The sequence below is a fragment of the Plecotus auritus genome, assembly GCF_963455305.1.
Source record: "Plecotus auritus genome assembly, chromosome: 14".
Classification (NCBI taxonomy): domain Eukaryota; kingdom Metazoa; phylum Chordata; class Mammalia; order Chiroptera; family Vespertilionidae; genus Plecotus; species Plecotus auritus.
The window spans coordinates 15,097,101-15,120,737 of NC_137780.1; the positions used below are offsets into that span (position 1 = coordinate 15,097,101).

Below are 23,637 nucleotides of genomic sequence, written 5' to 3' on the forward strand. Positions count from 1 at the left end.
CCTGCTTGTGGCAGTGGGCTCAGAATCACAGCGTCAGGGAATGAGAACTTACTGGGGCTCCCCCGCCAGAGCCACTGACCACAGTTTTCTGAGTGGCTCGTGGCTTTTGGCCCAGCTCTCCCACAGCAGGTCCTGGGAGAAAAGAAGACGCAGATTCCTGCGCTCAGACAGGCCGGGCCCGGGGGAGGGGCACACGCGCTGGGAGCGCTCGGAGAATCGGGTCGCTGCTTATCCGCACATGTTCCTTTGGCTCCAAACACCTGAATTCTCTCCTGTGCAGCCTGCAAGCACCACAGACTTCCAGCCAAGATGCTGTCAGCTCAGGCTTTGGAGTGCTCCCCCGGCTCGGACCCAGAGCACGAGACGTGAACTATAAAGAGGAACCAAAGTAGCAGTAGCTTGACAAGGCCAACATACAAGATACGCCTCTCCCCGGACCAGACACGGAGCAGCAGTGGGAAGCAGTGAGCTGAGCGTGCGGGGCCTTAGGCCTGGGAGCAGAGTCGCAGTTTCAGTTCTGTTTCAAGGGTTACCAGGGACTGAAATGCTCCGCAGGAGAAAGGGGAGGAGGGCGAGCTAAAGCCTGAAGCCGGGGTGGGGAGCTCCTGTTATAAATCAGAGGCTGAAGACACCTGTGCCCTGAGCTAAACAGTCACAGGAAGCTGTGGGCCTGGGGAGGCTGAAGGAGGAGGCAGAGCCAGGATGCCCGGCACCTAGTAACCGGACCTGGCGCAGCCTCCACAGCACCGGGTGCAGCAGGTGCCAATGCCACTGAGTCCGGGTTCTGAGCTGGGACCAATGGGCCTGGGAGAGGCAAGAGCAAAGCTCCCAGCTGGAGGGATGAGCCCATGGAGAGAGAAAGGAACAAAACAAAACTCCAACGAGCTAAACACGAGCCTGCTTTCCAGACTCTCACACACTCGGTGAAATGCAGTGCTAAGGAAGATAACCAGCAAAAATCAACCATCAGAACATGGTCTGAGTCCAGTAAAACCAACTCCGGCGCAGACTGACCAAGGCTTAAAACATGTGTAATTAGGATGCGCAGAAAATAAACAACAGAGAGGCACGTGTTGGAGTGAGCACAACGTTATGAAAGAGAAACAGGTAAAAAGTGAACCTGAAATCTGGGAAATTAAAAAACAGTCATTAAACAAACTCAATAGCAAAACCTTCCCTGGGACATGGTTTAAGGGAGCATTATTTCTGGGAAACACGGAATAAACGCCAGAAGCCACGTGCTGACCACGGGGACAGGACGTGGGTGGAAGCAGAGCAAGGCTGCTAATTATGATTCATCTGGGTCCAGTACTCTGACTTTTCAAACTGCACACGTGTATCACTTTAGTAACAATTAAAATAAAACACTTAAAAGACCACAACAAATAACGTGAATGTGGGGAAACTTTTCTGCCAAGGGCCATTTGGATATTTACAACATCATTCGAGGGCCATACAACAGTATCAACTTAAACGTCAGCCTGCTACATTGGGTCAAACTTTTAACGAACTCACCCCTAATGCCTTGGCAGGGCCAGACCGAGGGATTTTGCGGGCCTTATATGGCCTGCGGGCCGGACGTTCCTCACCCCTTTCTAGATATCTATATTCTTGGAATGAAGCAAACCCTCAGTGAGATAAGAACTTAGATGACATATTTCTTCACCCTTTCTATTACTTCTTTTGTTACGTTATAATTTGAAATTATGCCAAGCAGCCACATCGAGGAATATTATGAAAATCAGCCATTTAAATTGCTGGAGTTCTGATAAGAATGTTGGCCATCAACCTCAGGGGACGCTGTGAGCCGCAGGCCTTGGTGCCAGGAGCAGCCGTGCAAGTTGTGAAATTGGTCTCTTAGCTTTGGCTGCTGGGAAAGGTGGAGCACATTTGTGATTCACGTCTTGTATATAAAATCATATGGCGTGTATTCTGGGTACTAACCTGCTTTTATCTTATTTACGGTCACTCTTATTTCACAAATCATTACAAACTGTGTTGCTGTTTTACTACGTGTGTGTGACTATGGATGCGTGTGTGCCTGTAGACCACTTTAGAATCTTTGGGGTGGGGAAACGGGTATCTTACCTAATAATAGACAAACATGTAAATTGACCGTACCTCCGCTACGCCCACAGCCAATCAGGAGTGCGTATGCAAATTAACCTGCCAATGGTGGATTAATTTGCATATGCAGGCACGGAGCAGCTGGGAGGGGCAGGACGCCTGCTATAAGGGGGAGGGGAGGCGGCGGAGGGAGCTACAGGAGCAGTGCTCTGGCCGGGAGCGAGGACTTGCAGGCTCCCGGGCGGCCGGGAGCAAAGCCAGGGGAAGGAAGGCCTATTCTTGCATGAATATCATGCAATGGGCCTCTAGTAATTAGATGAAAAGGTTACATAAAGGAAGAGAAGAGCAAGGAGAAGAGAAAAAGGAAGTCAAGAGACAAGAAACTCAGGCAGCTGGGTCACGGGGTTGTGACTGTGGAGGACAGTGGATGCCAAGGGAAGAGCCTGACGCTGACCCTGACGACTAGCGATACTGCTCAACCCTGCAGACGTCTGGCACGGAGACAGTGGCATTTAAGAAAACGTAAGAGCACAATATGGATGAAAGGAAGAAACTGGGGGCCCGGTGATCAATTAGGGGCAACTCCATCGAGGAGGGAGGCAACAGGGCTGTGGCTAAATTAAAAGACACCGTTTTAAAAGACACTGTGCCAGACTTTAGGAAGAAAAAGTGTCATGGCAAGGAAGGATGGGTTTTTGGGGATTTTTTCTGCAACAAAACATGTGACACCCAGAAAGCACGCAATGTATTACCCACAACTTACGGAAACACTCAAATCCATTGGGTCTGTCCTGCTTCTACTGCCTTGTATTTTGACAAAAGGCTCATGCTAGGGATGGCTGAGGAGCAAGACCAGAGGATGCTGGGCCGTGATGAGCTCGCTAAGGAGTTGCTCCTGTCTTGGGCGGTAGATTCTCCAGAATTCTTTTTTTGTTTTAATATATTTTATTGATTTTTTATAGAGAGGAAGGGAGAGGGATAGAGAGTCAGAAACATCAATGGGAGAGAAACATCGATCAGCTGCCTCCTGCACACTCCCCACTGGGGATGTGCCCGCAACCAAGGTACATGCCCTTGACCGGAATCGAACCTGGGACCCTTGAGTCCGCAGGCCGATACTCTACCCACTGAGCCAAACCAGTTAGGGCATTCTCCAGAATTCTTAAGACAAATACACCTGCTACCGGTAAAGTCAGTTATCTGTTTTTTTGTAGCCAAGCCCTCTCCTAACATACCATTCTAGCCAGATTTCAACTATAACAATAAGCCAAAGTGAACATGACCCCAATTTTAATAGAATACAAGCACATAATTGAGACATTTTTGAGGGTCTGCCATACAGATGTCACGTAAGAGGCACTGAATCCGGAGGCCTTCCCATTCCCAACCAAGGCTGTGGGTGTAAGCGAGCTTACTGCCCGACGTTCCAGGTGAGTCTGGGGAGAAACCTAGGGCAGCCCGCTGTGCCTTCAAGGGAAAAGGCTGACGCTAAGGAGCAGAATCCTGGGAAACTATTAGCAGTGCGTCCACCTTTTCCCATTTGACTCACTTATTTCTAAAAGTTCTTTTTAATAAGAAACGGATCATGTTCACTGATCATGTTCACGGGTCATGTTCACATCATCAGAATGAGCTCATGGGCTTTCTCGTGCAGTGAAACCAACACTTTCTCTCCAAGAACGTTGGCACCAGAGGCCACAGGAAGTTGTGATATAGAAGAACATACCCTGGATTTCGTCAAAAGGTCTGAGTGTGAGACACGTTTAGTGCCTACGTTCCCTCTAGACTCTGAGCGCCATGGCTCCGTGCTGAGGTTAAACCTCCTATTGCTGGTGATAACAGTTCCAGTGCATGAGCCATGGGCAGCCCTGTGCATCCCTGTATCTACTCCCGTCTCCTCCGACGCAGTGACGGTCACTTAGGGGTGGACTAATGACTTAAAAGCGGAGTTCTCGGCAAGATCCCTGGGTACCACCTGGGAGGGGCTCCAGGCTGGTCCACTCTCATACCTTGTCCTGCGTCAGGCACCGGGCGCAGTCACAGTCGAAGCAGTACTGGTCCCTCAGCTGCTCCCGGCGCTCCACACTGGTCATCAGCATGTCCAGGTAGCAGATGGTGAGCTGCGGGCCAGAGAGAAAAGGGACCACGTGGCTGCTGTGCTCATTTCCTTTAACAAATGGCCATTGTTATTGCTAATTATTAAAGTAAAACGTACTCTTATTTTTATTTTATTTTTACTTTTTAAAAATCCTTATTGTTGAAAGTATTACATATGTCACATGATCTCCCTCATATGTGGAATCTAATGAACAAAACAAACTGATGAACCAACTGGATCCAGAGACATGGAAGCATAGAACATGCTGAGGAATCTCAGAGGCAAGGCGGGGGAGCGTGGGCGGGTGGGAGGTGATCAACCGAAGACCTTGTATGCACATATGCATAACCCATGTGCACAGACCATAGGGTGGTGAAGGCCTGGCGGGGGGTGGGGCAGGCTGGAGGGGGCCCAGGGGGGTCAAACATATTTTTATTACACACCAAAAGGTGTACGAGATAAGATACCACTCCGTGTCCCCACTGAAATAATCATGTGTAAAATTTTCTTGCAATACCTTCCAATCTTACGTGGTGAGCACATATATTTATTTTAAAGAACTGGGCTCATTAACTCTAGAGACGTTCACCTCTTACCCCGGACAGTAGAGTGTGAAGAGCTGTCACGTGTTCGGTTTCGCTAAGCTGTGTTTAAAAAGTTCTACCATCACTGAAACCAGAGAGGCCAGAACACCCTGGCAACCAAAAGGGCGGCAGATGACGTGGCCAGATTGCTCCTGCGTCCCCGCCAGCGGCACAGCTGCCGTGCGGAACTCAGGGGCGGCCAGACTCGGTATCTTTGCAATTAGGAGGCTGTTTTCTCACTTGTGACTAGATTCAAAAGCTAAGTGGACTAAAGCATGGGGAGAACTTCATATCAAGATGCAACCACGGCTGCAGGCTCTTAAACTGACTTCCTGTGACCCTTCCAACTACAGTAACTGTGCCCTGTCTTGGAAGGTGAAAGGTCATAGGTGAGAAGGCACACTCTAGGGGCTTCTCGGGTTTCTGTGAAGCCCCAGAGTCCACTTCAAGACACAGGCCTTCAGGTAACATCATGATGCTGAGACATTTCTCACCTGACAGATCTCCTAGGTGCTGCAAGTCTAATTCAAAATACACTGAGTGGCCAGAGTATGACGATCTCTGGACGCACAATAATCTGACCACTCAGTGTATATCCTATATAATAAAAGGCTAATATGCAAATTGTCCCCTCAACCAGAAGTTCGACCAGCAGGCAGGCCGGCCAACCGCCCATGTCCCCTCCCCCTGGCCAGGCTGGCCGGACCCCACCCATGCACGAATTCATGCACCGGGCCTCTAATACACACACACACACACACACACACACACACACACACACACACACATATATATAAATACACACACACACACATATATATACACACACACACACACACACACACACACACACACACTGAGTGGCCAGATTATTATGCGTTCAGAGATCATAATAATCTGGCCACTCAGTATATACAGAATCCAACTCCTGACCCCCACCCCCACCCCCACCTGTGCATCTCAGCTGGCGCCTTCCCAACCGCCGCTGACGGCAATTCATCTTCGGTGTTATCCACCTGAAACCTCGGCGTCACCACAGACTTCTCTTTCCTTCATGCCCCATCCAGCCCGCCAGGAAATTCTGTGGGCTCCACTCAACATCTATCCGGAACACCTTCTGCCTTTGCCAGTGCTGCCACCATGCCAGTCTGAGCCTCTATCCCTGCTGCCTGTGAAGCTGGTCTCCTTGCGTCCCCTGGGCCCCTGCACCCCATCCTCTGAAACGGGAGTCCTCTGCTCCACGGTTCCCCCTTTGCTTAGAGCAAAGGTCAAGTCCTCGCAATGCAACCCTACAACTGCAGTGCGCTTCCTGGCCGGCCACTGGCCCATGCCGCACTGGTCTGCCATGGCCTAAGCCAGTGGTCGGCAAACTGCGGCTCACGAGCCACATGCGGCTCTTTGGCCCCTTGAGTGTGGCTCTTCCACAAAATACCACGTGCGGGCGCGCACATACAGTGCGATCGAAACTTCGTGGCCCATGCGCAGAAGTCGGTTTTCAGCTCTCAAAAGAAATTTCAATCGTTGTACTGTTGATATTTGGCTCTGTTGACTAATGAGTTTGCCGACCACTGGCCTAAGCAAAGCTGACATTTACAAACTTCACAGCCATTCGGTAAGAGAAATGGCTGTGCCTCTCATAACCACACATTGGGCTTTTTCTTTCTATGTTTATTTTAAATTTTTTTTTGAGTAATTCATTTCCCTGGAATTGCACAAAAATATTAGTCTGCAATGAATTAGGGAAAACACTGTCCTTCAGAACAGGTAGCGAGGGGAGCGGAGGCCTCAGTCCAGCCTGGTCCCTGTCTGAGCGCCTCTCGCCTCCCCATGCAGCCTGGACTCCTCCATCTCCTACAGCCCCCCTCACCAGCCAGGTCCGCCACTCCAGGCCTGTGCGGGCTGCTCCTCTGCACTCCCCCCATCTACTACGGGGCCTCCCCGCCATCCACTACGGGCCCTTCCCAAACACTAGGGGCCTTCCCCCCATCTACTACGGGGCCTCCCCCCCATCTACTACGGGACCTTCCCATCCACTACAGGGCCCTCCCCCATCTACTACAGGGGCCTCCCCCATCTACTACAGGGGCCTCCCCCATTTACTACAGGGCCTCTCCCATCTACTACAGGCCCTCCCCCATCTACTACAGGGGTCTCCCCCATCTACTACAGGGGCCTCCCCCATCTACTACATGCCCTCCCCCATCTACTACAGGGGCCTCCCCCATCTACTACAGGGCCTCTCCCATCTACTACAGGCCCTCCCCCATCTACTACAGGGGTCTCCCCCATCTACTACAGGGGTCTCCCCCATCTACTACAGGGGCCTCCCCCATCTACTACATGCCCTCCCCCATCTACTACAGGGGCCTCCCCCATCTACTACAGGCCCTCCCCCATCTACTACAGGGACCTCCCCCATCTACTACAGGGGCCTCCCCCATCTACTACAGGGACCTCCCCCATCTACTACAGGGGCCTCCCCCATCTACTACAGGGACCTCCCCCATCTACTACAGGGGCCTCCCCCATCTACTACAGGGACCTCCCCCATCTACTACAGGCCCTCCCCCATCTACTACAGGGGTCTCCCCCATCTACTACAGGCCCTCCCCCATCTACTACAGGGACCTCCCCCATCTACTACAGGGACCTCCCCCATCTACTACAGGGGCCTCCCCCATCTACTACAGGGACCTCCCCCATCTACTACAGGGGCCTCCCCCATCTACTACAGGGGCCTCCCCCATCTACTACATGCCCTCCCCCATCTACTACAGGGGCCTCCCCCATCTACTACAGGCCCTCCCCCATCTACTACAGGCCCTCCCCCATCTACTACAGGCCCTCCCCCATCTACTACAGGCCCTCCCCCATCTACTACAGGGACCTCCCCCATCTACTACAGGGACCTCCCCCATCTACTACAGGGGCCTCCCCCATCTACTACAGGGACCTCCCCCATCTACTACAGGGGCCTCCCCCATCTACTACAGGGGCCTCCCCCATCTACTACAGGGGCCTCCCCCATCTACTACAGGGACCTCCCCCATCTACTACAGGCCCTCCGCCATCTACTACAGGGACCTCCCCCATCTACACATGCCCTCCCCCATCTACTACAGGGACCTCCCCCATCTACTACAGGGCCCTCCCCCATCTACTACAGGGCCCTCCCCCATCTACTACAGGGACCTCCCCCATCTACTACAGGGACCTCCCCCATCTACTACAGGGGCCTCCCCCATCTACTACAGGCCCTCCCCCATCTACTACAGGGGCCTCCCCCATCTACTACAGGCCCTCCCCCATCTACTACAGGGGCCTCCCCCATCTACTACATGCCCTCCCCCATCTACTACAGGCCCTCCCCCATCTACTACAGGGGTCTCCCCCATCTACTACAGGGCCCTCCCCCATCTACTACAGGGACCTCCCCCATCTACTACAGGGCCCTCCCCCATCTACTACAGGGGCCTCTCCCATTTACTACAGGGCCCTCCCCCATCTACTACATGCCCTCCCCCATCTACTACATGCCCTCCCCCATCTACTACAGGCCCTCCCCCATCTACTACAGGGCCTCCCCCCATCTACTACAGGGGCCTCCCCCATCTACTACAGGGCCCTCCCCCATCTACTACGGGCCCTTCCCACCCACTTCGGGGTCCTCCCCCACATCTACTACAGGGGCCTCCCCCATCTACTACAGGGACCTCCCCCATCTACTACAGGGCCCTCCCCCATCTACTACAGGGGCCTCTCCCATTTACTACAGGGCCCTCCCCCATCTACTACATGCCCTCCCCCATCTACTACATGCCCTCCCCCATCTACTACAGGCCCTCCCCCATCTACTACAGGCCCTCCCCCCATCTACTACAGGGACCTCCCCCATCTACTACATGCCCTCCCCCATCTACTACAGGCCCTCGCCCATCTACTACAGGCCCTCCCCCACATCTACTACAGGCCCTCCCCCATCTACTACAGGGACCTCCCCCATCTACTACAGGCCCTCCCCCATCTACTACAGGGACCTCCCCCATCTACTACAGGGGCTTCCCTCATCTGTTTTGAGTTTCAAACCTCACTTTCTCCCTGAGGCCTGACCTGAGCCCCTATTAGAATAGCAACCCGTTCCTGCGCACCCTGGAACTCCTACCACGCTCCCCCCGCCCCTTCCCAGGTTTCTCTTACTCTAACATATATCAGCTTGTGACATGCTGTATAAATGATAAATGACCCCTTATTTGCTTTCACAGGCAGAAGGTAATTGTGGGGGCTGCATGGCGGGGGAGAGGGGAAGGGGGGGGGAGGAAGAAGGCGGGACTGCCACTGAGGAGATGACACACACTCCCTGGAGCAAACACTCCGTGAGGCTGTCTCAGGCCCCAGGAAGCATCTCAGGGCCAGGAGCGCCATGGGGCTTGTTGGCAGCAAGAGGGGAGGGTTGCAGGGGGGGGTGGGATATCCTCTCGAACAGAAACGCAGCTACGGGCCCCATTGAAGCAGTCAGAGGGAGGAGGCTTGGTGACCGGTCCAAGCTGTCAATCCCCCAGGGCCCTGCCAGGGGGCAGAAGCTGGGCCTCCTCCGGCTGCGTGGCTGGCTGTGGCTCCTCACGTGCTGGGCGCCTGGAACTCGCTGCCCCATACACAGAAGCAAGAGGGCCCGCCCTTAGGTAATGCAGACATTGGCCTGAGAGCCTCTGTGTGCTGGGCCCTGCTGCTCGGGGGCTGCCGGCACCGCCCAGCCCGGACCGCGAAGCCCCTGCTAAGCTCTGTCTGAGACCCCTGGGCTCCTCTGGCCCAGCCCACGGCCACATGCGAATTCCCCAAATCTTCCTTCTGCTTCGTGACCCGAAGCCAGGGCTGCCTCTGAGGAGCGAAGGCGAGCCAGGCAAGCCCCTCGCGCTCACAGAGAACTGCATCCCAGTTCCACATACGCACGGTCTCAGTAACTTAGAAGCAGCCTGTCAGTACGGCTGGGGCGGCTGCACACCCGTCTGCCTTCCTGCGATGAGGTGAGGAGGTACATGAGCTGATCTCTGCTTCCCCCCAGCTTTACTGGAGAGCCCCGATTCTCAACCCAGCCCATGGCCCTCGGGCATCAGCCCCGGCCTCAGATCAGACCAATGGCAGGGCTCAGTGGGTGATTACAATGTGCCCAGTGCGAAACCGACGAATCTGGGACTTGCCTCGCTAGAGAATATGCTGACCCACCCAAGACTTTGCCACAGGGCCGGAGCTCATGTGTGGTGGTGCCAGGCAGTGGCTGGGCAACAGGAGGCTAGTTATTTACTTCATTTAAGCCCAGGAAGCAGACTCCTGCAGCCTCCCTCACCACCCACCACCCACACCCACACCCACTATCCGGAACCGCCCGGACCATTACCAGACTGTGCAGTGGCTTTCTAACCGGCTCCCTGCCGCCTCAGCCGCCCTTTTGCCTCTAAGCTGCTCTGAGAGAGACCTCCCCGGCGCTCGTACCTGATTCGTCATCCTCCCCGGGAGCTTTCGAGGGCCCCTCCTGCCTCCGGGATAAAGGCTCTGCCTTTTGGTCTCAGCGCTCCTCGTCCACCCGGAGTCGGTCACAGTCAGGGGCACTGGCTGCCACCCCAGAACCGTGCGCACGGTGCCCGCAGTGAGCACCTGGCAGCCCTGCCTCAGCCGCCAGGCCTCCTCCCCGCCCGCTCAGCACGCTCGTCCCTCAGGCTGGGCTCCAAGGCACCTCTCCGGAAGGCTGCCCGCTGCCCGCTGTTCCTCCTTCGCGGCACTGAAGTTCACAAACCCGCTGCGCCAACGCCGAAGGCCTCCAAGGCAGGAGCTCCGTGACCCGTATTTGGGGGAATACGCAGCCAGGGACTAACTGGCAATGACAGCCGAGTCGCTGTGTCAGCCAAAGATGAAAACCTTTCCCAGGACTCCCTGCCGCACAGTGTTACTGGAGACTCTGCTCCCTGAATGTGGGGCTCGTTAGCAGGAACGTATGTGTCCGGCTTCGCCTTGCTCAGCAGACGTTTAACGGGACAGAGCAGAATCTCGCTCGGCTGTGATGCCACTGACCACGCCTCCCGCTGCCGCGCAGCTCCCGTGGGAAGCGCAGTGACACCCCCAGCGGAGGGGCAGCAGGAGGCACTGGCTGGACACCGAAGGCAGTGCTTCCCGAGGACGTCCAGGCAACAGGAGCCCCTTCCCCATGAAGCCAGCTTCCCAGGATGTGCAGCGTGGGGACTGGCGACCACATTAGAGAGAGACTGCTGTCGTTTCTGGAATGACACTGCTGGTTACTCGTTTTTATGCTAACACTGGCTCTGAACTGAAAAAAGACGCAACAATCTCAGGTTGTTTTTGTTTAAGTCAAAGCTGAGTTACTCTTGCCTCTCCTCTCTGTACACCCTCGTACCCGTCAAGGACCAATCCTGCTCATTTTAGCCTCGATATATTCATTCTGCTGGTCCATCGTGGGCCACCACCATCGCCTCGCGCCTGGAGGACTGCAGCATCCTGACCCTCATTCTCGCAACCTCGCCCACACAGACAATCTCATCACGCAGCTGCTTTGCCTGCCCCTTCAGTGACGCTCCATCACTGTCCCTCCCTCCCACAGTCATTCACTGAGGGCCTCCTGTCCACCAGGCACCGTGAGGGAAACTTCAGATGCACCGAGCTCCTGGCCAAGGCTCCCCTGGGTTCCCTGGCCCGGGCCCCGCATGTTCCCTCGTCTCTGGGCACAGCTGCAGCTCCAGCCCACTGACCTGACCTGCTTCCTGCTCCTGAGCGCGTTCTGTCCCGGGTCTGCGTGTCTGTCTAGAACACCTTCCCCAGCTTCGCCAACTTTAACTCTGTGGAGCCTTAAGGGGCCAGGACTCGCTTCTCTGGAAGCCTTCCTTGACCACGCCCGCCCCTGCCCCTCACGCCACCTAGGTGCCCTGCTCTGAACTTCCGGATAGCCCTGTGCACATTGACACGACTGTACTTCACATGTTCTACCCGTTTTCTGTTCTGCGTCCGTGTCCTCAATTGTGCCTTGACGTGCTGAAGGCAAGGGTGGGCCCTACTCATCCTCGTGGTCCCGATGCCTCCTGGGTGCGCGACCCGTGAGCACACAGGGGTTGTGTCAGATGACTCAGCACATAAGTAGAGCTGGCTGGTGAGGAACCGGAGGGTCCTGGCCCCAGCACTTAGACTGAACTGACGTCAGGGACACTAACTCGCTCAATTCATGCAAAGCACAGTTCTCTCCGTTCTAGGCTCCTGAGAATGCTGGCAGCCAATGGCATTGTTGGCAACAGCGACAACCTCCTCTAACCAGAAAGTCTCTTGACGGTGGCCTGGACTGTCCACCTTTCTTCCCTAACGCGTGTTCTAGAAGACTGGCAGACGATAATATGTGTTTCATAACCCGGCAAAACCCTGGAGAGGCAGCCATCAGCCATCCAACTTGTGAGTCTTAAACAAAACAAACCCACAACACAGCCAACTCAGCATTACAGTGAAAGTCTTTATAGAAAAGTGTTCATTTAGGTGCTGGTCTAACGGGAAATGGCCCCAAAGTCGCCAAAGGTGGTTTTCCATGGAGAGAAACAAAGGGTGAGAAGCCTCCACAGTGACTTCCGGGCCCCTTCCCAGCCCTTGTCCGAGTTTAAAGGTTCCCTCTCACTCTGGCGAAAGGGCTGGCTTCCGTGTCACTTTCTTTCCAGGGCCCATAGGACACGCCCGAGGGTGCTGGTAGCTTCACACCGGAGGCGGAGTCTGCTCACCTCTGGCTGTGCCTTTAGCAAGCCTCTCCCGTTACCCAGCAAGTCCAGGCCGGGGAGCTTCCCTGCCACCGACACGGTGCACGCCTCCCTCATGGCCTCAGGTTGGTACTCACATCCCATAGCACATAGGAAACCGGAGGGGCCCTGATGAGCACGAAAGCTACAAAGCAAATTTGATGCTGAAATTACCAAAATTTCTAAATTTACTTGTTACCCAATTCAACTATAACAAACATTAGCACAATGAAAAGGAATGACCCCTCTTCACCACCCTCGGCATGCCTGGCCGCACGGTTCTCCTTCTCCCCTACCTCTGCCCCAGGGGTCAGCTTTAATGTGCAGGATGCATTTAGGGGAGGGGCGGCCTCAGGCCTGAGCAGGACGCCAGCCTTCTTCAGTGACACACAGTCCTGCAGTCCACAGGTAGCCCCTGGGAGGCCCACCGGGCCCCCAGGAGGAGCACAGCTTGTCCGGGAGGGCTGAGGGAGCACCTCGCCCTGTGGAGAAGCTGCTTGGACAAGTACTGTGTGGAGAACATCCGTGCCTGCAGGGCCTGATGCCGGGCAGAGCCCCCTTGTGTCAGGCGAGAGGAAGGGTTGGTCTGCTTGTCTCAGAGACGGAAGGAGAAGGGCATGAAAAGTAAAATCAACACCAAAGACAAGGTGAGTTCGCAACGAAATGAAAACCAACCGAGGAGAAAGCCTGGCAGGCAAGCCCAGAAAACAAGATGTCAGAAACTTCCGCTATTTCTGGAAACGCCCATCACTTCTCACCTTGACAAGCAAATAGAATTCCGTTTTATATTTAGCAAAACACCACCATCAGCAGCATCGGCACCACAATCATGATTATCAACGGCAGCGGCCATCCCAGTCCCAAACTAAGTTGCTGACAATGGACAGTGGTTCCCTTTCTCAGCCGCCTTGAAGTCATGTACGGCCCCAGAAACAAATCTCGGGGACCCCCCACCCCCGCAGTAGATCTCCTGAGGGCCTGGTCCAGATGGGGAAACTCACTAAGGGCTTTGTAAGCAGCAGCTTATTCACTGGAAGTTCAGTTTCGGGGGGAGTCCTATCGGGCCAAATGCTCGTCTACCTCAAATATGGCGCCTCTGAGTTTAGGCTTTACTGGCTGAGTGCTGTAGAGATGCAGTAAAATCTTAAGACACTCTGTCTTCCTTGCAATAAACATCCACTTTAGCAGATGGAAGGGTAGAAGGAGACTGGGTTCTACGCAGTGCCGACATCCGTAACCCAGAGTTCAGGTGGTACCTGCGCAAGCCCAGTGCAGGCGCGGGCAGCAGCCCGGATCAGCCCATCCCCCCTGGCTTCTGAGCCGTTCCTCATCAGCAGGGGCTGCCTGGCCAGCCGCACACGGGAGGGTCAAGGCCAGGTCGCTGCCGGAGGTCACCTTCCAGCCCTGCTTCCCTCCGCATCTTTGCTTGAACAATCACCAGACACGCCGATAGGTTTGTAAAGGCCCAATGACAACCTCAAAGATTAAAGCTGATTTGCTTTCTTAGCACAAGTGGAAGGGAGTCACCATCGAGATGTGATGAGTGGCCTTGAGATAAGCAAGCCCTGGGGAGCTCATCCCACGGAAGGATGAGGACCAGCTGCAGAAACGTGAGAGCACTGAACTGTCATGTGTGCAGGACACATGCACTGCCGCACACACACCTCTCACACACATGCACTGCCGCACACACGCCTCTCACACACATGCACTGCCGCACACACGCCTCACACACATGCACTGCCGCACACACGCCTCTCACACACATGCACTGCCGCACACACGCCTCTCACACACATGCACTGTCGCACACACGCCTCTCACACACATGCACTGCCGCACACGCCTCTCACACACATGCACTGTCGCACACACGCCTCTCACATACACTGTCGCACACATACACTGTCGCACACACACCTCACACACATGCACTGCCGCACACACACATGCACTGCCACACACACACCTCTCACACACATGCACTGCCGCACACACACCTCTCACACACATGCACTGTCTCACACACGCCTCTCACACACATGCACTAGGAGCCATCGCCATCCAGAAAAACGGTGACTAAGGAAGTCAGCCGGGCTACCACCTGGAGAGTAGCGATGGGGAAGCGGGCGGGCTGAGGAGCGGTATGTTCTCCTGGCAGGACAACGAGAAGCTGTCCCCGGGCACCAGTGTTCGGGAAGGACCAGACTGGGAGAGGACTGGGTGGAAAGGGAGTGAGAACCAGGGCTCCTTACCTCCTCTCCGGCCTGGATGTCCCGCACGGCGCGTAGCAGGAGGTGGGGCCCGTTGAACACGATCGAACAGTTGGGGTCACAGCTGTGATTGAGCAAAGACATACTGGAGGAAAGAACAAGAAAAAAGGGGAGACCATCACAGCTCAGCAGAGTCGAACATCTACATGTAACGAATACAATGAGCAGAGGCCCTTCACTTGGGGGAGGGGCGCAGGTGAGGCTCAGCGCCCCAGGGAGGGAGCCTCGGGGCACTCGCAGCAAGGCCACTGGCCACTGCCTCGGAAGTGAAGCCTCCATTCTGCCAGGGTGGAGGCTAAGTGGGGAGATGGTTAATGAACACATTTTCTGAGTCCTCTTTGGGGGGGGGGGCTGGGGAGGAAGTGGTTGTCTATTAGACACCAGGCAGTAAGACAACATGAAATAAAGAGAGAAGACAGATGTGCAAGCAGTCCTCCCCGAGACACGTAATGGGACGCAGCAGTGTCCCTGCAGCCAGCACAGCTGCCCCTCCCACCGGGACCCTCATCTGTTCAGCCTGGAAGGAGCGGCCACCTCTGCTGGGGCGTCCGCAGCTGCCATGAGTAACAGGCGTCCTTCCTCTTCGGCAGCAGCTCCGGTTACCTTGCTGACCGCACCCGGGGCACTCTGGGCCCAGCCAGTGATTTCATCTCCTTGCAGGTGGCTTTTTTACCACCAGGGAAGGGAGTGGATTAAAGCTGCCTCCATATTTGACAACAATGAGAATACCTGGCCGTGAGCCTTTACTATGTGGAAAGCACTTTCTGAGCAGCTGAGCACGTTTATCAAATTTGATCACGTGGTCATTCTTTCGAGGGGCACTCGCAGATAAAGAAACGACACGTGTGACTGCCCCAGGACACACAGCTAGTAAGTGGGACTGAACTTGAGCCAGGAGTCTGAACTCGGCACCTGGCTGCACCCCTCTGCTCTCCAAGGCCAGCGCCAATGGCCTGTGGTCTGACACTTGTGAGATGTAAGAGAAGAGGCGGAATTCTCAGGTTCACAATTAATTATAAAGTGACTGGGTTTGTATTTGGACCCTCATGGCATGAAACTAGGAGTGACGGAGAGCGTGTATGGGGGACAGGCTAGTGGCTCAGTGATAAAGGCCACTTCAGTGATGTCCAGCGTCCGGCCGCCTGGAGCACTGGGCTCAAGTGAGCTGAGCCAAAGGACTGAATGAACCGGTGGTGCAGCCGGGGCCTGGTGAAATGACCCAGCGCTTCAGCCAGAGGGCTGGGGAGCGGGATCAGGGCGGGCGAGGGGACTAACCAACCTCATCCTGACGGTGTATCGGCACCCACAGCCCCACCTTCTAACCCAAGTTCCCGGGAACAGGAATTCAGGTCTGAGGGCTGCCTCGTTGCTAACACCACGGTGACTGTCAACCTTCTGTCACCCACGGCACACATAAACCGATTACTAAAATTCTGCAGCCCGCCAAAAAATGTATTTTTTGCCAATCTGTCAAAAAAAATATATAGTTTTGATTCAGCCACACTAGACGGCTATTGTGGTGTAAGCTGTTGTCATTTTCTTTAATTTGACAATCTAAGGGAAAAGAGGTCGGTGGCCCTGACTAGTCAGGTATTGCATGTTTTAAAAATCCGTGAGGCACAGCGGTCGAAAATCACTGCCACAGTATATAACGTGCGGTTATAAAATTGTTTTCTTTAAACTTAACATTTTTCATTTTCTTGTAAATTATTGGTTTTAAGCCTGGCTCTCCAACTAGCTGCTGCACTAGCCTTTCTACTGGCCCCAAAGGCTGGGGGCCGGGGGCGGGGCGGGGAGAATTAAAGTTGCTTCTCCCAGGAGTGAAATGCCATACCTGGGGTACAGGCCGACACCGACTTCCTGCATCTCCGCATTGCAGATGGTGAAAGAATTGCAGATCAACTGCAGAAACAAGGGGGACAGTCAGGGTTAGCAGAGTCACCCAAGAAACTTCGCAGGCAAGAGAACAAACTTCTCAACGTAAAACGCAGGGGCCTTTGAGAGCAGCTTTGAAAAGGTCCAAGCCAAACCCGGATGCTCTTTCATCTGCAAAAGAACAAACCTAGGAAGCACGTGAAGAACATATCGGTGGGTAAGCACAGACATACCACCGTCCTGTAAAGCCAGGCTTCAGCCAGCACCGGGCCTGGGGTCTCCGTGTGCCCTCTACTGTCAAGTTAAATATGTTTTCTTAGATTGATTTCGGAGGACACGGCCAGACGTGCACATCCGCTGGTTCCTGGGGGTCAACACCAGAAGCGGATGCCCTGGCCAAGGTCGGACCGCCCAGGGCCGCGGCTCCCGGCGCCCCAGCGGACAGCAACCCCGAACCAGAACACGGGCCGCGCGCCGTGTCTTCCTTGCATTCGCCCAAGGAAATTACGTGTGGAGCTTGTGTACAAATTAAAAAAATTAAAGAAGACTGAAAGGCACAGATGCTTAGGGAGCTGGGGGAAGGCCTCGGTCCCGTTAAATTCGAGAAGGCCTCACAGACATGCGAGCGACACTGAGCCTGCCCCGCTGGACGGCGGGCACAGGCAGGGCTGGAGGCAGGTTCCTGTGAAAGGACGCAAAGTAGACGAAAGCGCGAGTCCTCGCAGACTCCCTGCTCCGAAGAGCTTTCCTGTGAAACCCAGCGCCATCGACACCATTCGGCATTTTCCTCCAAAAGTCTGACAAAGCTGCAGCTTCTAAGCGGGAACTACATCGGTGTACATACGCGTATTTTAAACACACCCTGGCTAAACTGCTTTAAAGGCATCTGTTTTACATTAAGTTGAAACAGTGTACTGCCTATACTTTTTTATATATAAAATAGATGGTAAAAATACAGAACAAAAAATCCTATGTTTTCTTTTTGAAACTTTAAACTTTTAAAAATGGGTATGATCATTTTGGGGGTGGGATATGAATACCCTTTTTTTTTTTTTTTTTTTTTTTGTTAAGCCTCACCCGAGGACATTTTTCCCATTGATTTTTAGCGAAACTGGCCGGGCCAATACATATTTTAAAAGTGTAATCAGGAATTTAACTGAGGCAATCCACCAATGAAAAACCAGATCAAAGAGATCTAATGTGCAAACTTTCAAATCAAATGAAAATTGAATTTTTTTCTGAACTGTGAAGCAAATTCAAGGTTTTTACAAAATAGGTTTATTCTAATGGAATTTTTTTTTTAAAGGGCTACCATGTCAACTTGGCTGTCTCTTTCTCCAGGAACCTCACCTGACCCCCAGATGTAGCTGACTTTTAAAAAAAATTATCTTTCTTGTTGGAAGTATTACAGATGTCCCCTCCCCCCATTGAGTCTTCCCCGCCTCCCGCCCCTCCCCAGGCCCTCACCTTTTAGAGCAGTGCTTCTCAACCTTCCTAATGCCGCGACCCTTTAATACAGCTCCTCATGTTGTGGTGACCCCCAACCATAAAATTATTTTCGTTGCTACTTCATAACTGTAATTTTGCTACTGTTATGAATCGTAATGTAAATATCTGTGTTTTCTGATGGTCTTAGGCAACCCTGCTAGCGGTTCTCAACCTGTGGGTCGCGACAGTAAGACCGATTCTTCTATCCATTAAATTGTGAAAAGGCTAAAGAAATATGTGCTAGCTTTGCTGTCGCAACTCAAACTGCAAAAATTGTGGCCACAGTGTGTGATAATTCTTAGTTAAGATGGAAAAGGCATTAAACTTTATCATAGGTATGTTTGTGTAGGGAAAACAAAACCTAGTATAATAGGATCGATACTGTCCGTGGTTTCAGGCATCCACTGGGCGTCTTGGAACCTACCCAGGGGGGGACTATTGTCTATAATAATAAAAGCGTAATATGTTAATTAGACCGGACAGCCAAAAGACCTTCCGGATGTCATTCTGGACGTCCTTCTGGACTAAGCCACGGCAGCAGGGGTCAAGGCAGAGGCAGTTAGGGGCAATCAGGCAGGCAGGCAAAGTAGTTAAGGGTGATCAGGCAGGCAGGCAGGCAGGTGAGCAGTTAGGGGCAATCAGGCAGGCAGGCAGGTGAGCAGTTAGGAGCCAATGATCCCAGATTGCGAAAGGGATGTCCCACAGGGATCAGGCCTAAACCAGCAGTCGGACATCCCCTGAGGGGTCCCAGATTGCGAGAGGGTGCAGGCCGGGCTGAGGGACCCCTCCCACCCCCATCCCCCACCCCGTGCACAAATTTCGTGCACCTGGCCTCTAATATTTAAATAAAAAAGCAGTTCTTTCTAAAAAGTAAGCTTGAGCATTACCTTTAAAGTATTTCCCCTGCCAGGGTAATAAAAAGTCATGTTGACTCTTCATAATTTTTCCTTTGAGATCATCAAAAGCCTTTGTAACTCTGCAGCCTCTCTAGATGATAAAAACCTAGTAGGCTAGTACAAGGCCACTGAGCCTCTGTATTTTGTGAAAACAACTAAAGTGAAATTTAAAATATTCTATGAATAATTTTTTTCATTATTTGGTTCAGATTCAAGGTCCAGAAGCTGAGGCTTGTGTTCTGAGGTTAAAATTCTCCTGTAATAATTAATACCAACGCTCAAGGGGAATATTTCAGAAACTTGTTTTATATTCGTGTTTAAATTTCACGTGCTCCTCAAATTTTCTGAATCAGAAGCCTTTTGTTGTAGCAGTAGGTAAACTGAGACAGGAAGGTCACCTCCACCCCGTTACCTTGAATGGCAACGCTAAGCAGCCCTCAGATGCTTACAGCCCATTCAGAACAGGGCGAGTGGACACCCACAGAACACCGTCCCCTTCAGCCCCTCCCCCCGTCACTGGTGTTTACAAAGAGCCTGCTCTGTGAGCATGTAGCTTTAGCTGGCTTCTAGCCTACTTCGAAGATTGCTTTGTATTTCAAATATATATAGAAACTTTAAACCATAAAGAAGGGAACTCAGTTTCTGAACATAAAGTTTCCTCAAAGACCACCTGCATCTCCCTTACAACTTCTCTCCTTAAAGCATAAGCGGAGTGACTGTTGGGACACAGCACCTCGGACGTGTAGCTTATCAACCACAGGGACTGAAGGCCCATTTTCAAACGGGAACGCGCTGCCTTTAGGCTCATTAAGCTCTGTGCGTAGAAGGAAAGGGCGCAGGGAGGGTTGGCAGGTATGAACACCGAAGGGAGAGGTTTTCATTCAAAACTGGAGTAGGCCTTCGCAGCCGCAGCAGCTGCCCTGGCTTCCGATGGAATGACGTCTGGTCTAATTAGCATACTACGTTTTTTATTATTATGGGTAACTGCCCCTCCCCTGACTCCCAGAACTCACAGTGAGCATTTCGGTCAGGGTCTGTCTGTCTCCTCTCTGGAGTATGGCACTGTATCCAACACAGAATCATTTCCCAGCACCTTCTCCTAAACCGTAAGAGATTCCAAACCTTACTCCTGTCTCTCCTGTGTGCCTGGCTCATGTTCATCCACCTTCTATGGCTCGAGTTGGGCCTGCCCCAACCCCCCTCTCCTCTGCTCGCTCATTTACCGTCTTGCCGGCCCTAAGACAAAGGTTTTGCCATCTCCAACCCAGAGAACAACGGGAGGATGGGAGCTCAGGACTGAAGAGCAGCATTTCCGAAATGACAAACCACCAGTCCCAGGATTCGCACCAGCGTTTCAATTTTTAAAAATCAATAGATAAAGCAATTCCTGTCACGTGTTTTCCTTCTCCCAGGAGTAGCAGGAGAGCCTCTGTGGGCACCATGAGCGGCCTGAGGCGGCAGGGAGCCGACAGAGCTCCCCGCCCAGACCCCGGGGTCTGACGGAGACTTCCCAGTGTGGCTCAGTCAAATGCTATTTCTTTTGCAAACTGAATGGGCCACTGGTTAAAGGCAGTAAGCAAGGATGTTGGAAAATAAGGTTAAGGAGGAACATAAAAATGATAATTCTCTAACTTTGACTCAAGATGCTCCCTGTAATGACTTTTATCTGGTTGAAATTCTTGCTTAGCACCTCAAAATGTCCCCGGTATTTAGGAAACGTTAGAAAGTGAACACATGGTGAGCATGTAGTCTTATTTTCAGCAGATGGCATGGAACTGTACACGTCTCCACTGTATTACTTGGATGTGCTTGCGCCTCGCCCTGAGAATCAGGAGGAGGAAGTCATGACACCTGGGATGGCCTGCTTCTCAGAGTCAACGGTAAACATCAGGTCACGAGAGCCGTTGTGCTCCGAGGCCCCAACCAGAATATTCATTTACAAATAATGCTTTCTTGGGTGGGGGGGGGGGGGTACACAACTAATTTAAACCAAACCGAACCATGTACACAACTTGTTAAATGGGAACATTTAAAATCTCTATCTTATACGACTATTATCTAAGTTTTTGCAAATGTCATTTATAATACAAACTAAATAAAAACGAAGTAATCTTCCGTAAGAAGACTTTTTTGCCGTCCCATTAACAACATACTCAGGAATGCATCCTCTAGACCAGTGGTCGGCAAACTCATTAGTCAACAGAGCCAAATATCAACAGTACAGCGATTGAAATTTCTTTTGAGAGCCAAATTTTTTAAACTTAAACTTCTTCTAACGCCACTTCTTCAAAATAGACTCGCCCAGGCCGTGGTATTTTGTGGAAGAGCCACACTCAAGGGGCCAGAGCCACATGTGGCTCGCGAGCCGCAGTTTGCCCACCACTGCTCTAGACCCTGGCACCCCCCGCCCCATGTCTGTTTCCAGAGCTGCACGCTGCCGGTCATATTTCACGCTGTGGTCACAAACAGGGCACACCAGACATGAATGCTCAACGATCACCTGCCCAAGCTCCCTCAATATCAGGGCCAACTTCCTAAGTGAGGGAAGAGCCACCATAAAAAGGTGCTTCTTGTTTCCTGTCCTTCCCACGGTCAAACGACGGAATGTTAGCCAAGGAGGACCCGCAGAACGAGGCCCTGTGAGGTGACATGCTTGCGTTCCGAAAGCCACCCACATTCCCATTTCTCTAAGGGCTCTGCCCACCGCTGAGCTTACGCAATCTTCCTTGAGAATAGGAAGCAAAACAGCAACGACAGTGGCAAATCCGCCCACTGTTCTCTCCCTGAGGACTCGGCCTGCCATTCCGCCTCCTGACAAGTCACCTGAGGAAAAGGGGACTTGCTGCCGATGCCTGTCCAACAGGCCCATTGTTCCTTTCCTCCCACGCCCGAGGCTGAGCCCCTGGGCGAGTCCTAAGTAATTCCTTACAGGGTCTTGTCCAGGTCTCCAGCTCTGCCATAGCCTTTCCTTTCATCTAGTCATGCTCCCATTCAAAAGTTTATCATCGCAAGGAACTGAACTGTACCCCATGGGTCACACTTAGAGGTTCTTTCTTTCAGCTTGACTCTCCAAAAGCGTTCTCTTAGGTCAGTGGTCAGCAAACTCATTAGTCAACACAGCGGCAAACGGCGGCTCGCAAGCTGCATGTGGCTCGCAAGCCGCGGTTTGCCGACCACTGTCTTAGGTGATCATCCCGTTTCATTATTCTCGCGCCATGTAACCAGAGCCAGTGCCCGCCCCGGGCCATGCGGTCCCCTCCCTCGTCGGCTCCCAGTTCCAGCACTCCATTCCTAAACGGACTTTGCTGGCTGGTGTGTGTCCCTCACTGAGGCTGACCTGGACACGGCAGAGCGTGGCTCCAGTCCTCTGTGCTCTTCCATCGAGCTAATGGAGGAAAGAAAACTACGGAAAAATGTTTCTGGTGAAAGAGAAAACAGAACACTAACCAACCGCTTCCTGTGACCCGCAAAGGAGAGAGACATTCCAGTGCGAGCCGAGGTCAGGGCCACTATGTGGACATTCAGGGCGTACTCGCTCCCGGGGACGTTCTGGCCTGCCAGGGCCTGTCACTGCTCACACCTGACATCTCCGGGAGAGAAACCCATCGCCTGCCTGTCACATGCTAGCAGGCAGGTGTGCGTGACATCACACACTGCGTGGCCCTGCACCTGGTTCAGAGCTCATGGATGTGGGGAGAGAGGACTCTGTAAAAGCGGATTAAATCTCTCTTTTCTTTTGCAACGGGACCCGCTGAACGTAAAGGCCGACAGATGCTCTTTGGCGAGCTAGGGGGACCCTGAGGAAGACAGCGATGCAGGAGCGTGATTTTAGAAGACAGACAGGCCTGGCCCGGGGAGGGAGGCTGGTGGCCGAGTTTGGATCTGGTCCCGCCAGAATCTGAGCTCTCCAGTGCGGTCTCAGGGCCTGCCCTCTCCCGCTGTCTCTGGGGTCCCTGCTCACACCCTCACGTCTCTGCAGGGGCCAGGCCCTGCCCCCAGTGCCCCTCCTTTGCCAGCGCCTGCCCTGCCCTGGGCCAGTGGGCCAGCTCTGTGGGGGCCCTGGACTCTCCCAGCCGGCGAGGGAGACTCCGGCTGGCGCCCCGGGATACTGTCACACACCCTCCCATGTTCAGGCATTTCTGTGTATTAGTTCCAAGAGGGTAGAAATTCTACTTTATTCTTTCTCCCGCCCTGGCTCCAACGGGCCTGACACAGGAGTGTGCTGGAAACTGTTTGCTGAATGAACGAACAGGGGCCGAGTATGTTAATATCAGGGACTTTGCCTTCCACATAGAATTGCTAATAAAGGCTATTGTCATTATGCAGGAAAAATAAAAATAAAAATAAGAGCTCTCCTAATGGTCTTCTCTCCCCCTCCTTTCTCTGTCTCCTCTCCATTCCTCCTACAGCCGACTCTCATTCAGTGCCCCACACTGACCAGGCTCCGGAGCAAGACAAGCGTGAGGTGGAAACCGCCCTCAGTGACCGAGACCAGCCGGCGAGAGCGGTGTCAGCCACTACACCCCCCGCGAACCCAGTGGCCGGAGGGTCCCCGCTCGGCGGGGGCCAGTCAGGGCAGCC

At 53.2% G+C, this 23,637-nt stretch overlaps 1 protein-coding gene across 3 annotated transcripts in view; it reads right to left on the reverse strand.

Annotated features, from left to right (window-relative positions):
- SMYD3 (SET and MYND domain containing 3) overlaps window positions 1–23,637 on the reverse strand; it is a 531,828-nt gene that overhangs the window by 91,844 nt on the left and 416,347 nt on the right. For all 3 annotated transcript variants that reach the window (XM_080651290.1, XM_080651291.1, XM_080651292.1), the window contains 3 exons: window positions 16,632–16,699; window positions 14,780–14,882; window positions 4,077–4,187 (listed from right to left, as the gene is read on the reverse strand). In XM_080651290.1, the coding sequence (XP_080507416.1) occupies window positions 4,077–4,187; window positions 14,780–14,882; window positions 16,632–16,699 (282 nt within the window). The remainder of the gene's footprint in view (window positions 1–4,076; window positions 4,188–14,779; window positions 14,883–16,631; window positions 16,700–23,637) is intronic.